The sequence below is a fragment of the Astyanax mexicanus genome, chromosome 20, assembly GCF_023375975.1.
Source record: "Astyanax mexicanus isolate ESR-SI-001 chromosome 20, AstMex3_surface, whole genome shotgun sequence".
Classification (NCBI taxonomy): Eukaryota; Metazoa; Chordata; class Actinopteri; order Characiformes; family Acestrorhamphidae; genus Astyanax; species Astyanax mexicanus.
Genome location: NC_064427.1, coordinates 26,866,735 through 26,883,055, shown reverse-complemented (window position 1 = coordinate 26,883,055; position 16,321 = coordinate 26,866,735). Strand labels below are relative to the sequence as shown.

Below are 16,321 nucleotides of genomic sequence, written 5' to 3'. Positions count from 1 at the left end.
CTTATTTAGGATATAAGACCTAGATAATAATTAAGTAATTTTTATCCTTGGTTTTTACGTTGTCTAACACATCCTCATCGACTGTTCTGCCTATAACCATATAAGACAGTCTTCCTACCAAGAAAAGTACATTTTGGGGGGAAAAAAACTACCAAGAAGATCTTAAAAGTTCTTATCACATCTTAATCTCAAACACCTTATTTAATACATATGTAGCAAGATATATTTCCATTATCGTGTTAGAACCTTTGAACAACTTTGCTCTGTCTGGAAATATAAAACCAAATGTATGCCACAAATGGCCAAATATGTGCTGAAGTGTCAATAAAAACCCCTACAACCAACCAACCAACCAACCAACGTTGTCTAACTAACTAAATGATTTCTTTAAACAGCAAACCAAGAGGAAGCTGGATGATGCTAACAAGAGGCTGGAATCCCTTTATGACAAATTACGAGATCAAACAGTAAGTTTGTTCTGTTGAATAGACCAATAATATTACAAAATAATTTGTACTAATATCTTTTTACGTTGACTTCCATTAAAAGCTCATCCTGTAAAGTTACCATTTTCATTATTTGTAATGTTAACATTATCTCCACTACTCTTTCTCCAGCTTTCTCCAGCCATCGTGGGTGGTCTCCACAACATAGCTCAGAGCATCGAGTCCCGCTCCTACACTGATGGCCTGAACATGCACACGCACATCGTCAGCAACAGCAACTTCAGCGAGACCTCTGCCTTCATGCCAGTCCTGAAGGTGGTGCTAACACAGGCTAATAAGCTGGGAGTCTGATCTCGCGCGCACGCACACTACTTACTACTCAATACCAGTATTCCCGCTCCAACACAAGCCATCCGTCAATAAGGACCAACTGATATTGACATGTACCGCCAGTCTTATCAGAGCTGGAATCGGGCATTCCAGTTTACAGGCTTTTTCTTTAAGATTCAATTTTATGTTTTGTTTATGTCGCCATTATTTTATAAATGTGTAATCATGGCAGAGCAGAGTGCAATGGGGAGATTTCCCTTTTTTCTTTTTTGAAAATTCAAAGGCATGTTATGAGTCAATGCAAGGTTAAGGCATCTGATATGAGATATAAGATGTGTATGGTAAGACAGAATTTACAGGTTTTTCTCATGTAATTGAGCTTTCAAACATTTGCATTTTTAGCTTTTTTTTGTTTCATGTCTTGTCTAAATTAATTTAGCCTATTGATGTGTATGGTTGATTATCCAAAGCTTTGCCATTTCTGTGATGTTTAATGCAATCCCCCACATTATTGCATTATCTGTTGACCAGGATGGATATAAAATCTCAAACAAGCAGATATTTTCAATAAATGTTATTTATTTAAAGCTTTTAAGTTTTGATTTAATATCAATAGCTAAACAGAGCTAGTAGATCAATGTTTCTCCTTAAGGTTTATGAAGCTGCCTAGTTTTTTTTGTTTTAAAATCTTGAAGAAACCACACAATGCATTAATAGTTCTGATCAATCGCTTTAATTCAGTAGGATTTACGAAACATTTCTGAAAACGGAGGAGAAGACGAGCACTGTACATCGTACGGGATGGTTCTCTCTCAGATCAAGCATTGGTGATGTTCACCATAAAAGGGAAAGTTGCTGTTGTTGTTGTCTTCAGTCTCCAGGATCACCTGAGTTTTGAGATATTATATGTTGTATATTCTCAACTTGCCTTATGATAGTATGTTAGAGCCACTGGTTTTTCGAACACTAAGTCAGAGTTTGCGGGAATGTCTGAGAGAAGATCTCTTACTGCTGGTCACTGACTGATTCTGTCTACAACTTTTCACGTTTTGTACGTGAAGGCTGCAGCGCTTCATGTGCAACCTTTCACTTGGAGGGTTTTAGTGGACAATGTTTAAAAGAATATTGTACATTTTTGAAGGTGGATGTTTCATTATAAGCCAGTTGTCAAATAAATTGATAAACATTTCTCAGAATCTGTAAATGCAAGTGTCATTCTGTTCCTCCACAGAGATGGGGTTTATTCCAAACCGGGTGTGTCTCAGTACACAAAAATTACAATTTGGTCTCATGGTTCAGTAAAATAAGGGGAACAGCGTAAGAGTAACCTTGGTTTATTTTCATTTAATTTATGCAGATAGTTGTGCAAGTAGATAGTAAAGTGTTGGCGTGTTTAATGTGTTCTCACACACACACACACACACACACACAAAATAATATAGTAATAATATTGTAATGTAAGAATATCCATAGAATAGTTCATTTTCTAAGTACTAAATACTTCTAAATCCACAGGTGAGAACAGGGACAGATAAATAATACAGAACGTTAAAAAATATATTTTATTAAAATACTGTAACAGTGAGAAGGAGATAAAGGCTTCTGGATGGCACATGCACTTAAGATATTAGCATATTCAGCCCAATCTTAAACAGTCTGAAGTGCATGTGTATATGATGTGTATTGGGGTGGGAATAATGGAGTCTCCCACAATACTATATCACGATATGTTTCCCACAATAAGGTAAGTCAAATTTGGTGCCTGTACCTGTTTCTCTGTATACTTTATTATCCCTCTATTCCTCTGTTCTTCAATGGTCAGGAGTGTATTAGAGTAGGGCTGCAACTAACGATTATTTTGATATTCATTAATATAATTGATTTAATGTATATATTATATATTTATTACCATATATTGTTTAGATATGAAAGATTTAGGAAACTAGTGTAGAAATTGTGTAGAAAAGGAACACACTTGCCATCAAGCTGCCAGCACCCAGAGGGAGAAAAATTGGCCCTGCTCCCTCTGGGTGGATAGATGGTGCTCTCTCCCCACATCGCTCCTAGGGTGATGTCCACAGCACAGGGTGTCTGTGAGCTGATGTATCGGAACTGAGCCGCTGCGCTTTCTTCCAAGCGCACTGGCTGCTCGGCAATGTTCGAAAAGAAGCGGTGGCTGGCTTCACATGTATCGGAGAAAGCATGTGTTTGTCTTTAACCCTGCTGGTGTGTTGGGGGATTACTAGTGATAGGGGGAGTCCTAATGAGTGGGTTGGGTAATTAGCTGTGTAAATTGGGGAGAAAATGGGAAAAATTAGAAATAAAATTATAAAAAAAGAAAAGGAACACACGACCTACCATTATTTAAAAAAAATGTTTACATAAAGAATTAATCTGAAATTTATATAAAGGTTATTATTCTACTTATTAAATAACACTTCCACGCAAAGGTAGAGTAAAACAATGCATGAAAAAGGCTTAAAATGTATTATTTAAAATGTTTGGATGACTTTTTTTGTTACTCTGAATGTAGCTAGCTAACTGCTTTACCATTTGAGTTGGAACAGAAAACTTGCTAAATGTGCATAAGATAAATTTACTAAAATGGGTTGAGCTGCTACAAATGAGGTGACAAACTCGACTAAAGGGAAAACTCGTGCAGAAAACACTAAAGCTAACTTGTACCCTAAAGGTGAGTAAAATATAAAAACAATGAAACACATCTTGATTAACTACTCTAGCAAGCTGTAGGAACATTGAATGAGACAAAAATAGAATTAACACTAATTTACTAATTTACTCTATGATAAAGAGAACATGATTCAACATTCAACAAACTTTCTCTTTAGGTACTTACAGTGATGTGCTGCTGCTGTTTTTTTCTGAATTTGTGTTTACTTGCCTCTATTCTAATGTAATCTGTAATTTTAATTTTTGTATAAATATAAAATATTTTTTATCGTCCTCCCTATAATCGAATTGAAATTAGCCTCGATAGTATCGCATCGTCCATCTGTATCAACCATCTGAATCAACGCCTGCTGACCCGCCACAGCGCACACTGCTCCACAGCGCCCCTCAGCCCTCCGTGCGCAACTGCAGCGGCTCAGCCTCCATCCATCCCCCGGAGACCCAGGCCAGCAGCTCCAGCTCTCAGCTGCCGGGTCCTGTATGGATATAAACCCACAGATTTCCCTTTAAATCGGTAGTGGAGATTAAAAATCCTCTTTTCTTGCTGAAGAAATGGTCGCGTTCCCGAAGAGCGAGCTCCGCGCCGCTGCCGGCGGCCGCTGCGAGCCTGAGGGAGCGGAGAGCCGGGAGACGGAGGCTGAATGCGGGGATGCTAAAGAGGAGAAGCGCGGTCAGACCATCGTATGGAGAAACGTGGTGCTGATGGCTTTGCTGCACCTCGCCGCCGTGTACGCGCTGCAGCTCATCCCCAGAGCTCATCCCTTCACCTGGATATGGTGTAAGTCTGGGAATAAAATAAGAAAAACGGGCTTGTGTGTGTGTGTCCCAGTTTTAATGTTACACCAGGCTGTTGCGTTAGCTGGATGGGGTGGTGCTGAGCTTTTAGCTAAAAGTACAAATAATATTGTTAAAATCACCCTTAAAATAAGACAAATACACAATAAATAATAGGAATTATATGCAGAAAGTATATCACAGTGTGTGTGCACGTGCACAGTAAGTGGATAATTTATACCGGATTATAAATAATTATTTTTTAGAAATACAACACCATGCTTTTAATTTTATCTTAAATGAAATCATTAAAGTGGTTCATTTTGGACAAACAGTTGAAGTTGGCTAATGCATTATCACATATTATATTACCATACATTTGTTTAGGCCCAAAATATTTTTTTGTGTGCATAAAATAAGCAAATAAATATCTAAACATGTTATTTATCTGTAAATCAAGGTATCACATTGCCTTGGTGACGTTTTTATTGTATTATTATTAAATGATAGATTGATTGATTGATTGATTGATTGATTGATCACTTTAAAATACCAGTAAAGGCTTCTCCAAACCTGATATATTGTGCTTATTATTAGGCGTGTGTGATATTGACACTGTGATATTGAAATCCTTATATTGTAATATACTGTAATAATAATAATTGCTTACTAAATATATTGAATTTAATTTAATTTAAACAATATATTTCAACCAAAGAACCAACAAAAACATTGAAATCACCAATGCTAATATCAAATAGTGCAAGTATATGTAAACAATGTGGCTAGATTTCCTTAAGCTTTAAATAATGGGTGTTTAAATGTAAATTAAAGATTTTTTTATTAACCACCACAATAATCTTTGATCAATCATTATTATAATGATGATTCATGTTGTTTAAATCGCTCACAACATACTTATGATTATTACTAGTAGTAGTAGTATTGTACAAAAGGGAGTTTTATTTGCCCCACAGCCCCCAAAGTGCTTGTACTCCTTTAAGGCTCTATTAGCCAATTATATTTTCAGTCCATCATTTAGCCAATTGGACTCCAATATTCAGTTTTTTTAGACAAATATATTTGCAGTGCAACATTCAGGCAAATGTTTGTGTACAAAGGTTTGTCAAATATATTTGAAATCCACCATTTAGCAACATCTTAGCACTACCTAATCCACTATGGGCCAATGTGGGTGCAAGTTTTTATTCTAATATAGCAGATTGGTGATTGGTGACCCCTGACCTAGCATACCACAGTAACACTGCTGAACTACAGACACACACAGTTTCTGAAGGAACTGTATTCCACTCAACTGATGTTTATTATAACTTCAATAATAATAATAGTAATAATAATAAGTATAAAAATAATACTTTTGGTGGGTCTTTCTGTTGTATTGGTCGTTTAGTAAGTGTGAGTGCGTGCAAGCATGTGTGCTCTCAATGAATCCCATATCAGCCAACTTGACTATAGTAAGTCTAGTTTCTATGGAAACATTGGTCTTATGCAGACAGAGCACACACACACCGCATCTGGAAACACACACACACACACACTTACACAGTTTCACACCTAAATATACTATATCGACCCACCAGAGACAAAACTTTCACACCTCAGCATATATATATAGTGTATATATATATATATATATATATATATATATATATATATATATATATATATATATATATATATATCTTTATGTCTTTTTGTCTGGGTTTTTATGTGTTTTTCTTTCTTGTCAATTGGTTTAACATACTGGTTAATTTATTTATCAGTCCATCCACCCATTCATCCATCTATCTCCCCATTCATCCACTCATTTGTCTATTCACCCATCTATTCCTGCATCTTTTCTATAATTTTTAACCAGTTCTTGTATAGCAATATATTTCACCAGTAACACTATTCTGTTTGGTCTTCCCTGTTGCTTCAGCTGTTTTCTCTCTTTTTTTCTTTCACAGCGTACGTGTGCTTCTTAATTACTGGCCTTGGGATAACAGCCGGAGCCCATCGCTTATGGAGCCACAGGTCATACAAAGCCAAATTGCCCCTGAGGATGTTCCTGGCTGCTGCCAACTCCATGGCATTCCAGGTGTGAAGGACCTTTAGACTAACAAAAATCTATTTCAGAGGACGCTGTTTTTACTTTGTTGTAGTTATAATTTCTGTTTTATGGGCTTTATTCAGATATTTTAGGTCATTGGGTTGGTTGGTTGGTTGAATATTTAGTTATTTAGAAAACTAAAAATCTACAGTCTGAACAGTTATGCCTTGTTTAAAGGCATATTAGGTACACACAATGTGAAATACTCACATACATTTGATGCTAGCCCACTAGCGTCAAATGAATTGTATATAGTATCTAAATAAAATAAATTATTGATTGTACCATAATTTACTTAGAACAAAAAAGGTGGTTTCAGTACGGATCAGCTGAACTATGGCAGTGATTCATTTTATATTTTATAACCTATTACAAAAGGTTGAGGCAGGCTATTGTAACTCAATAAACAATAAAGGAAGAAAAAGTACCAGTGCTGTACCAAAAACCGACTCTCCTTCTGATCCTGTGCATCACCCAGCATTATGGCACAACAGATTTTGCTGCTGATTCCTGTGACTACTGTTACTGTAGATTAACTTTTGTTTATAAATAGAAATAAAAGGAATTACACATACATACCATTCTAAAAAACATTTTTTTAGAACATTACTGGAACATTTTCCCTGTAACATTAGAAGCTAACCTTCCTGAAAACTTTTCAAAACAGAGCTAAATGTTCTTATAACATTCTCTGTTAGCTTAGTCTGGATTTTCAGGTGTGATAACCCCTTAGTGATTCCAGTGTGTCCTAAAGGACCCGTGTGTTTGTGGTTATCAAGGATTATGTTTTAATTATTTAACGTTTCCCCCACAGCTCAAATCGCAAGAAGTATTACAGTAATTAGTCCAGCTGGGACTAGCACAGAGGCAGTGTTTTACAGCATACAGTTTCCCATTACTGAGCATCACTCTGTTGGACCATTGGGCCTGTATTTATTGTTCAGGGTTTAATTAGCTTTTTATTCTTGTCTTTTGTTCAGCTAGCCCCTTCTAATGGCCAGCAAGACAGTGAAAAAGCACATTCGTTGCTTTTGCAGACACAAGACATTAAATACTATTGTAATAGCACCTAAACAGGCAGCTATTTTCACAATGGCATATAAACTGGTAGTTATTTTATATAAAATACTGTGTAAGATTACAGCGTTAGACTATAGCTGACTATATTAAACGTTTAGTTAAGTGAACTTACAGTATAATACCTATTATCATAGCTTCAGTACCCTATATACTGTTTAATATACTGTGTAGTTTAATAGACAAGTTCATTCTCAGATCACAACACATCACACTAATGAAATACAGCACTGGAAAAAATGAGAGACCACTTAAAAATTATGAGTTTCTTTGATTTTACCAAATTGAAAACCTCTGAAATATAATTAAGAAAACTGCTTGAATTTTTGCACTAGGAGTGCAGGCATAGTTATCCAAAAGCAGTGTGCAAGATTGGTGGAGGAGAACATGCCAAGATGCATGAAAACAACTGTGATTAAAACCAGGGTTATTCCACCAAATATTGATTTCTGAACTCTTAAAACTTTATGAATATAAACTTGTTTTATTTGCATTATTTGCGGTCTGAAAGCTCTGCAATTTCTTATTTTCTGCAAATAAATGCTCTAAATCACAATATTTTTGTTTGGAATTTGGGAGAAATGTTGTCTGTAGTTTAAAGAATAAAATAACAATGTTCATTTACTTAAACCTATACCTTTAAATAGCAAAATCAGAGAAACTGAAGTGGTCTCTTATTTTTTTCCAAAGATGTATATAAGTAAAATCTATTCATTACCTCAGGATGGAAGTATGTGAGATAACGTCAGAACCTCTTTACAGTACAGAACATTCCTTTCTTTCCTTTGGCAATATAAAGCACTGATTGAAGCTCCATCCATATCTCCTACATCAGTTATTATTATTATGCCCAGAATAAACAGCTCTAGGTTAAAGTATGCCTTTATATTTTATGTCTGTGTACTTTATAATGGCATTTTATGCCATTTACACTGGTAGTCATCTATTAAAATGCCTTTTCTTGTTGCACTGCTAATTAATTATAATTCCTAATAATATTTATCAATTACTTATGAATTTGTCTTCTCCCCTGCAGAACGATATTTTTGAGTGGTCCAGAGATCACCGGGGCCACCACAAGTACTCTGAGACCGATGCTGACCCCCACAATGCATCGCGAGGCTTCTTCTTTTCACACGTAGGCTGGCTGTGTGTGCACAAACACAAGGATGTGATTGAGAAGGGCAAGAGGCTGGACGTCAGTGACCTGCTGGCTGACCCTGTTGTTATGTTCCAGAGGAAGTAGGTTCAGCATGCTGTATATGTATTAATACCTCTAGCAGGGCTGCACCTGGGCTGTATCATTGTTTATCTTCACATTGTTCACTGCAATACTGATTGCACAGACAGCTCTGGAATGAAAGGGACCACCAAAAAGACTTTTTACCAAAAAGAATTTTACCAAATTAAAAACCTCTGAAATATAATTAAGAGGAAGATGAATAATTACAAGCCATCAAACCAAGCTGAACTGCTTGAATGTTTGCACCAGGAGTGGCATAAAGTTATCCAAAAGCAGTGTGTAAGACTGATGGAGGAGAACATGCCAAGATGCATAAAAACTGTGATTTTAAAACAGGGTTATTTCAACAAATATTGATTTCTGAACTTAAAACCTTATGAATATGCACTTGTTTTACGACAATGTTCATTTTACTCAAACATTTACCTATAAATAGCAAAAACAGGGAAACTGATTCAGAAACTAAATGTGGATAGGAAATTTGGGTGGCCAACATTGATATTGATAGAAAAATCATTTTACTTCACAAATGAACGTTAAATTTTAGTGGGATAATCCCCTCTTATTTAAGCTGTTGTATTTGTGTGCTGTTTTATTCAGATATTATAAACTTTCAGTGGTGATGATGTGCTTCGTCGTGCCCACCTTGGTGCCGTGGTACTTCTGGGATGAAAGTATCTGGAACTCGTACTTTCTGCCTGGCATCTTACGCTACACCATTTGTCTCAATTGCACCTGGTTAGTCAACAGTGCTGCCCATATATATGGAAACCGGCCGTATGACAAGTACATCAACCCCCGGGAAAACTGCCTAGTCACTTTTGGAGCCATGGGTACGTTCAGCTACAGCAGCAGTATTTTTATGTTTCTTTTCCACAATGCTATTTTCTTAGTATTAGGATGCCTGAAAACAGTATAACAAGAGGAGCTGATATTAATCAGTGGGGAAAAAGGGAAAGTAAGTGTCAAAATTCAGACAATCAAAAAATAGCTATATTATTCAGTATCAGAATGACAAAGTTTAGGGTGGCTTTTAATTTGGCATTGTTCCCCACAAACACATTGTAGTGACTGTGTGGTGAGTTCAATTTTTTTTTTGTAATAAAAAAAGGAACCTGACTGGCACAAAAATACAGTTGATAAAATTGTATTAAGCTCCTGGTTATAATGTCTAAAAAAGAAAAAATATATAGACATTATAAGTGTAGTTAATTAAACGTATGTTTAATAATAGGTTTATTCTCATTGTTAAATAAAAACAATGAAATCACATTTAGCAGCTAGAAATTAAATTAAATCATATTTATGTATATAAAACAAATAGTGCAATCTGGGAAATAATAATATAAAGTGCAAACTGCAAATACTGCAAAACTGCAAACTGCACATGTGTTTATATGGTATAATTGTATAAGCAGCATTACGTAGCATTTATACCTTAAAGGAGAAAATAGCACACAACACTGGCTGCTGCACTATGTAACTTTGGTGAATCAGCCAGGAAAAAGCTTGCAAAAGAGTGGTGTAATGCTGTATATTCCGAGTCATAATTGTGTAAAATGCTGTCATTTTACCCTACCAGCGTAGTCCACATGCTTCATTTATTTTTAGTGATGTTCCTGTATCTCTCAGCTTGTCCAGAAGCTTGTCATTTAGGTGTAGTGCAAAGCGTAATTACACTTCCCGACTGTAAAAGGAACCCGGGAGAAAGAAATAAACTAAAGTATAGTAATAAGGAATAATTAATTATTTTGCAACTACTTGATGCAGTTTTGAGAGTATTTAGACTTTCAGGTTTTAGTTAATCCTTTTTGCCTTTGGATTCCACAGGAGAAGGTTTCCACAACTTCCATCACACTTTTCCTTTCGACTACTCAGCCAGTGAGTTCGGCCTTCGCCTCAACCCCACCACCTGCTTTATCGATTTCATGTGCCTGCTTGGGCTCGCCAGCAACCGCAAAAAAGCCACACCGGAGATGATCAAGTCTCGCAAGCTAAGGACAGGTGATGGAAGCGCTTGAGGAGCCAGAAGTGTTTCACATCTTTTGTCACAGATCGCCAGAACGACATGGCAGCGTTTTTGTGTGAGGTGGAGAAGTGATGAAAAAATCAGTGTGTACTTTGTTTAGAGCATATTTATTTCTCTTCTGTCGCATCTTGTATACTCTAAAGCAAGCTAATCATTGTGACAAGATAGATTTAGATGGAACAGACATATACTTTTGGCTGTCTGATTCGTGGCACAGTAGGGTTGTATTGTGAGTATTATTTTGTGTTGACTGTTCTTTATAGCTAAATGGTGATCTATTATCTCTGTCACTCAGTTAAGCAATCAGTGTAACTTTGGTATTTTGCAAAGCATCAATACAAGCTGTAGCATAATTAATAGACTTAGCGCTTTTTCTACTTTACTAACTTAAATAATCAAATAATAGTTTTACATTGCCCAGTAATGCCCTAAAAAATTAGCTCTTCAAATGTCTTTCAAAATGGTTGATCAGCCCTGTGGTGGGCTTGCCTTAAATTTGCTGCTTTTGTCATTTGCAATCTCCAAACAAATGAGCACTTTAATGAAAGAATGGCCCTGATATGCATATTCGACAGCACACTGTGCTAATTAATCCCAATGATAACCAGTTAATTTGCACTTTAGCCCTATGAACCCATATATGGTAATGTGAAAAAAATAGTAAAATTTAACAAATCTGGACGTAAGAATATTTGATCTTCTTTCAAACTGTATCTATGAATAATGGTGATGCAGTTGCATTTATTCTTTCTTTTAAGCCATACCTTCGTGGAATGTTTTGGGTCATTGTCATGTTGCATGATCCAAACTTTACTGGCTGCTAGCACATGTTAAAACAGCCTGGCAATCAGTTTTATTCTGTTATGTGTTCTTAATATGTAAATTATTTAGTAGACAGTGGAGTGGGTGATTTATTAAGTGTTTTGAGATTTTTTGTTAGCCACTAAAATACCTATGAACCACATGTGGTTCTTGGCTTTTTCATGACTGTAATGACATGACATGACATGTAAATACATTGCTTTGCATGTATTTACCACTTAGAGAAATTCTCAGAGAGCTGTTTGGATCTGGTCATCTCTACCTTTGTTTATGTATATTACCACCATTTTACATAAAGATCCCTGAAAATGAAGCTCAAATGTCCGTATGTTCAGATATGTTAAAAAAGAGAAAAGATTTTCATGAGGTGTCCTAATATTTTTTTTTACATAACTCTAGGTATAGGTGGTCATGCTGTCATGCCACAGCTCTGAAGTGTGAGCTAACATGACAAAAGATCACTAAAATCCAACCCCAGCCAAATGTCACCTTTTGCTTCCTCCCGTTTTCTTCTAATATTAGAATGATGTATGACTATCTTATTGAGTAATTAATCCCATGAGGGCAGCACAGATGTTGTAGGAGAGCAAAAAATGTATTAAAGTCCATGCCAGCCATTTTTATTCCTGAATTCTGTTAGTTTGGTGTTGGCCATTTTATCGACCTGTGCTAACTGTTTGTGTGTGTGTGTTCATGTATGATTTGAGTTTAAGACTTGTGGTAGACTTTTGGACGAGGAGAAAAGGCATGCATGGAAACGAAGGAATGGAGAACTTTGTGTAAATGAGCAGTTTATGGAATGTGATGATGCGTTTGTAGTATGTAGATGCTCTTAAATGCATTAATATATGGTTATGTAGCTGTGTTGCTCTGTGAATGTGAGTGCATGTAACTGTTTCTGTCTGTAACAGATGCTATAAGAATGATGTTGCCTGAAGATCTTCAGATGTTTGCTGATTTTTTTTTAAACTTATTTGCACCACAGCATTGCTAAATATGCTGACATGGCTTGGCTGGTGTTTCAGACTCACTAAAGATACTCTATATTAACAAAAGTACTGGGACAAACCTTGTAAATTAATGTGTAATCGGATGGCACCCCTGCCAGTCAGTTGGTGAAATGTCTTCCTATCTTCTCTTAGATACGCCACCTTCAACTGGGAGTGGTTGTTATTATTATTATAAAGTGGAACATTTCGGAACATCTGCAACTTAGCAACCTGCTGGTAGAGCTGCAAAAGAGGACTGACTCCAAACTAATTGCTATGAATTTAGAATTGATATAATGGATGTCATAATGGGGTGTCCCAATACTTTTGTCCATTTGCTGGTAGTTCCTGCCATAAAGTTCTAGAGGACGTAATCATTCAGTAATTGATTCTAACAGTAGACAGGGTAAGAGTAGAACCAGAGTACGTAATAAATTATTTCAAACAATAATGAAGCCATCAAATCCGTGTATCATTCGTTCATTTGATATTCAATTGAGAATCAAAATCGGAAAATTAAAAAAACAATTCGTTTTTTCGTTTTTTCGTTTTTGAATATAATACCAAAAAACGAATAACGGCTTGTATTTTGTATTTTTATTTGGTTATCCAAACAAAAATTGGAAATTTAAAAAACGGACCAGGAGCCGAATTTGATTTTGATTTTGAACTTGACCCATTTGTGTGCCCCGGAAGTTACTGATTTGTTTATTCTTGGTGGGTTTCTGTTGCGCGGGAGTTCACTGCAGTGTTATCTACACAGTCTGTATTGCTGTAGGCAGCATGGCCGGACTGGAACCACATTCTGGCCTAATTAAAGATCTTTTTGAAGGTGGTAAGACGCATGAAGAGATTTCGTGCACGTTGCAGCAAATGGGGATCCAGCGATGTTCTGCAATGAGTGTTAGAAGGTTCTGTGTTCAACACGACCTTAAGCGAAAAAGACATGTATCGAACACAGAATTGGAGAGGGCCGTTGAGGATGGAGAGTTTTATCTTGTTCAGAGGAACTAAACGCGTTGCAGTGAAAGAAGACGATATGACAACAGAAAAAATCGGCAGGATCTTTCAGGTGTTTGTCTAACGTTCCGTAGCTAAATGTCATATTTAGTAGGCGGCAATTCACAGAATAACATTAACTAAATATGACATTTAGCTACGGAACGTTAGACAAACACCTGAAAGATCCTGCCGATTTTTTCTGTTGTCATATCGTCTTCTTTCACTGCAACGCGTTTAGTTCCTCTGAACAAGATAAAACTCTCCATCCTCAACTCCATCCAAAGCCTACAGCAATACAGACTGTGTAGATAACACTGCAGTGAACTCCCGCGCAACAGAAACCCACCAAGAATAAACAAATCAGTAACTTCCGGGGCACACAAATGGGTCAAGTTCAAAATCAAAATCAAATTCGGCTCCTGGTCCGTTTTTTAAATTTCCAATTTTTGTTTGGATAACCAAATAAAAATACAAAATACAAGCCGTTATTCGTTTTTTGGTATTATATTCAAAAACGAAAAAACGAAAAAACGAATTGGTTTTTTAATTTTCCGATTTTGATTCTCAATTGAATATCAAATGAACGAATGATACACGGATTCATCAGTCCCACTTTGTGATTTCTGATGCACATTGGTCAATAATGTGTACCATTTCAATAGCATTTTTATAGCAACTGATATTTCATTTTTCTAAATGTTAGATAATATGGAGCAATAGTTATATTTAGTGATTTTGAGGTCTGGATGTCCAGAGACTAGATCCTATTAATTTGTGTTTTTGTTTAATTTGCATCCAAGCATTCTTAAATAGTCAGAGAGCCTATAGTATGTGCTGCACGTAAAATAAGACACAAATTAAGCCAAACAAATGAGAAAGTGCTTTTTTTTTTACTTTAAACCTACTGTTACTAGTTGCATCTAATGTACTGAATCAGTGCACCCCTACAAGATTAGATCAGATTACATTTGTTTGACTCATGCATTTATATCAGGTTGAAAATATGAAGCTATGACTGGAACAATACAGCCAGTGATGATGATTGGTTTTGACACTGGAATTAGCTTGTGAAAACAGTTCTGTACATTGCTGAATGTGGCCATATAAGCACCCAGCGTACATCCAATTAATATACTGGGTGCATCTCCTCTCGAAACACTGTGGGTCTCTCAGTATGTGGAGTGAGACTCGAGATGAATTCACAAAGGACTGTGTGAAGGTGGATGTTTTCACATTCCAGTTGGCAGTGTTGTGAATGTCGTATGTAGACAACATGGAGGGCCCTCTCAAACAAAGGCTTATATCAATCTGTGAGAAAGAGATTTTGGTCTCAAACAGGAGGTAAAGGGTTAAGAGTACACATATTTTCAGGTTTGCCATTTTTTGATAATCAGGTAAAGATTTAACTGGAGTTTAATAATAATCATAATAAAACACTCAGAACACTTCATGGACATTGGGACATTGCCATGAAAAATGTCATACATGTCCCATGAGTTTTGCCATGTCCGATTGTATCAAATGCTTTATTGACCTGCAGGATATAGTACTAGTAGTAGATATGTGGGGTCATCTGCATTTAATTGCCACATTAACGCTCCTCTGTCCACTCTGAGTGGTAATACCTTCTGTAATATAGTCCCAATGCACATGTGACTTCAGAAATAAATTGTCCCCTCCATACCCACTATCATACTTCCCTCGAACTCTGATAATTCGTCATAAGCACACTGAACAGTGCTCAGCCACATTCACAAGATTACAACTCACAACTTACACAACTTTTAACATTTATTTACAGTTTAATCTCGAACCTAATGCTTAATCTGGTTTGATAGCATTCTCATTTAATCGTCTAATGACACATAATTACAAATCGCTCACTTTACTCCTGATGTAATTTAGTCCATGTTGTTTAAATATGGCTCATATAAATTATATCTATAAAAACAGCAAGTCCAAATTACAGTGATTAAAGTAATTAACCATCTGGTCAGTTCAGTCTCACATTGAAAGCTTTACAAGATGGCTTTTATAAAAGCTGCTGTGACTGTGATTTAACATTGCACAGTCGTGAAAGGCTTGTCATAGGACATTAGTCATGTTCATGAAGGCCAAACTTTTTTTTAGGGTGTTTGATCATCCAAACTCATAATGGTCTACAAACTTCTATTCTTCATTTGTTTACAAATAAATATAATGTGTTTCTTATGCTAAAAAATCCATCTGAATTTCAGTTTTTGCAGGTAACATCCCATATGTAAAAGAAATATATGTAAAATACAAATTTGTTGGTCGATATTAGTATAACATGTCTTTTGTGTCCGCAGCATAGTTCTTTAAATGTGATACAAACTAATGTTGTCATGATACCAAATTGAAAACCTCAAAGTATAATATATAAATAATATAATCAAAAAAGAAGATGGATGATCACAAGCCATCAAACCAAACTGAACTGCTTGAATATTTGCACCAGGAGTGGTGTAAAGTTATCTTAAAGAAGTGTGTAAGACTGTTGTTTTTTCTTTGCATTATTTGAGGTCTGTGTCAGGGTGCGCTGCAGGTGGGGGGAGAGGACGTAAAAAGCGGACGCAAATGCAAGTAAAATAATTTGTAAAGAAACCAAATTAACACAAAAGCAGATAAACAAACATACAGGAATAAACTAACAAAACAAGAAATAAACTGAGACAGCAACCTAACCAACGTGAAAACATACAAAAACCAACAAACCATCACTGAAAACACAGGGGCCTAAATACACATGGAGGGAACTGGAAACGGATCACACCTGGGAACAGG

The 16,321-nt window shown here is 36.1% G+C and overlaps 2 protein-coding genes and 1 long non-coding RNA gene across 10 annotated transcripts in view; 2 read left to right on the top strand and 1 right to left on the bottom strand.

Moving 5' to 3' along the window:
• sec31a (SEC31 homolog A, COPII coat complex component) overlaps positions 1 to 1,972 on the top strand; it is a 34,190-nt gene extending 32,218 nt beyond the window's left edge. For all 7 annotated transcript variants that reach the window (XM_049468811.1, XM_049468810.1, XM_049468812.1 and 4 more), the window contains 2 exons: positions 396 to 467; positions 618 to 1,972. In XM_049468811.1, the coding sequence (XP_049324768.1) occupies positions 396 to 467; positions 618 to 797 (252 nt within the window). In that variant the 3' untranslated portion in view covers positions 798 to 1,972. The remainder of the gene's footprint in view (positions 1 to 395; positions 468 to 617) is intronic.
• The window catches only part of LOC125784859 (uncharacterized), a 368,340-nt gene that overhangs the window by 57,429 nt on the left and 294,590 nt on the right, over positions 1 to 16,321 (bottom strand). The window lies entirely within an intron of this gene.
• On the top strand, positions 3,787 to 12,965 carry LOC103025565 (stearoyl-CoA desaturase 5). Its single transcript, XM_049468814.1, has 5 exons — positions 3,787 to 4,245; positions 6,212 to 6,342; positions 8,468 to 8,673; positions 9,275 to 9,507; positions 10,505 to 12,965. Exons 1-5 carry the CDS (start codon positions 4,020 to 4,022, stop codon positions 10,693 to 10,695), a joined length of 987 nt encoding a protein of 328 aa, XP_049324771.1. The 5' UTR covers positions 3,787 to 4,019; the 3' UTR covers positions 10,696 to 12,965.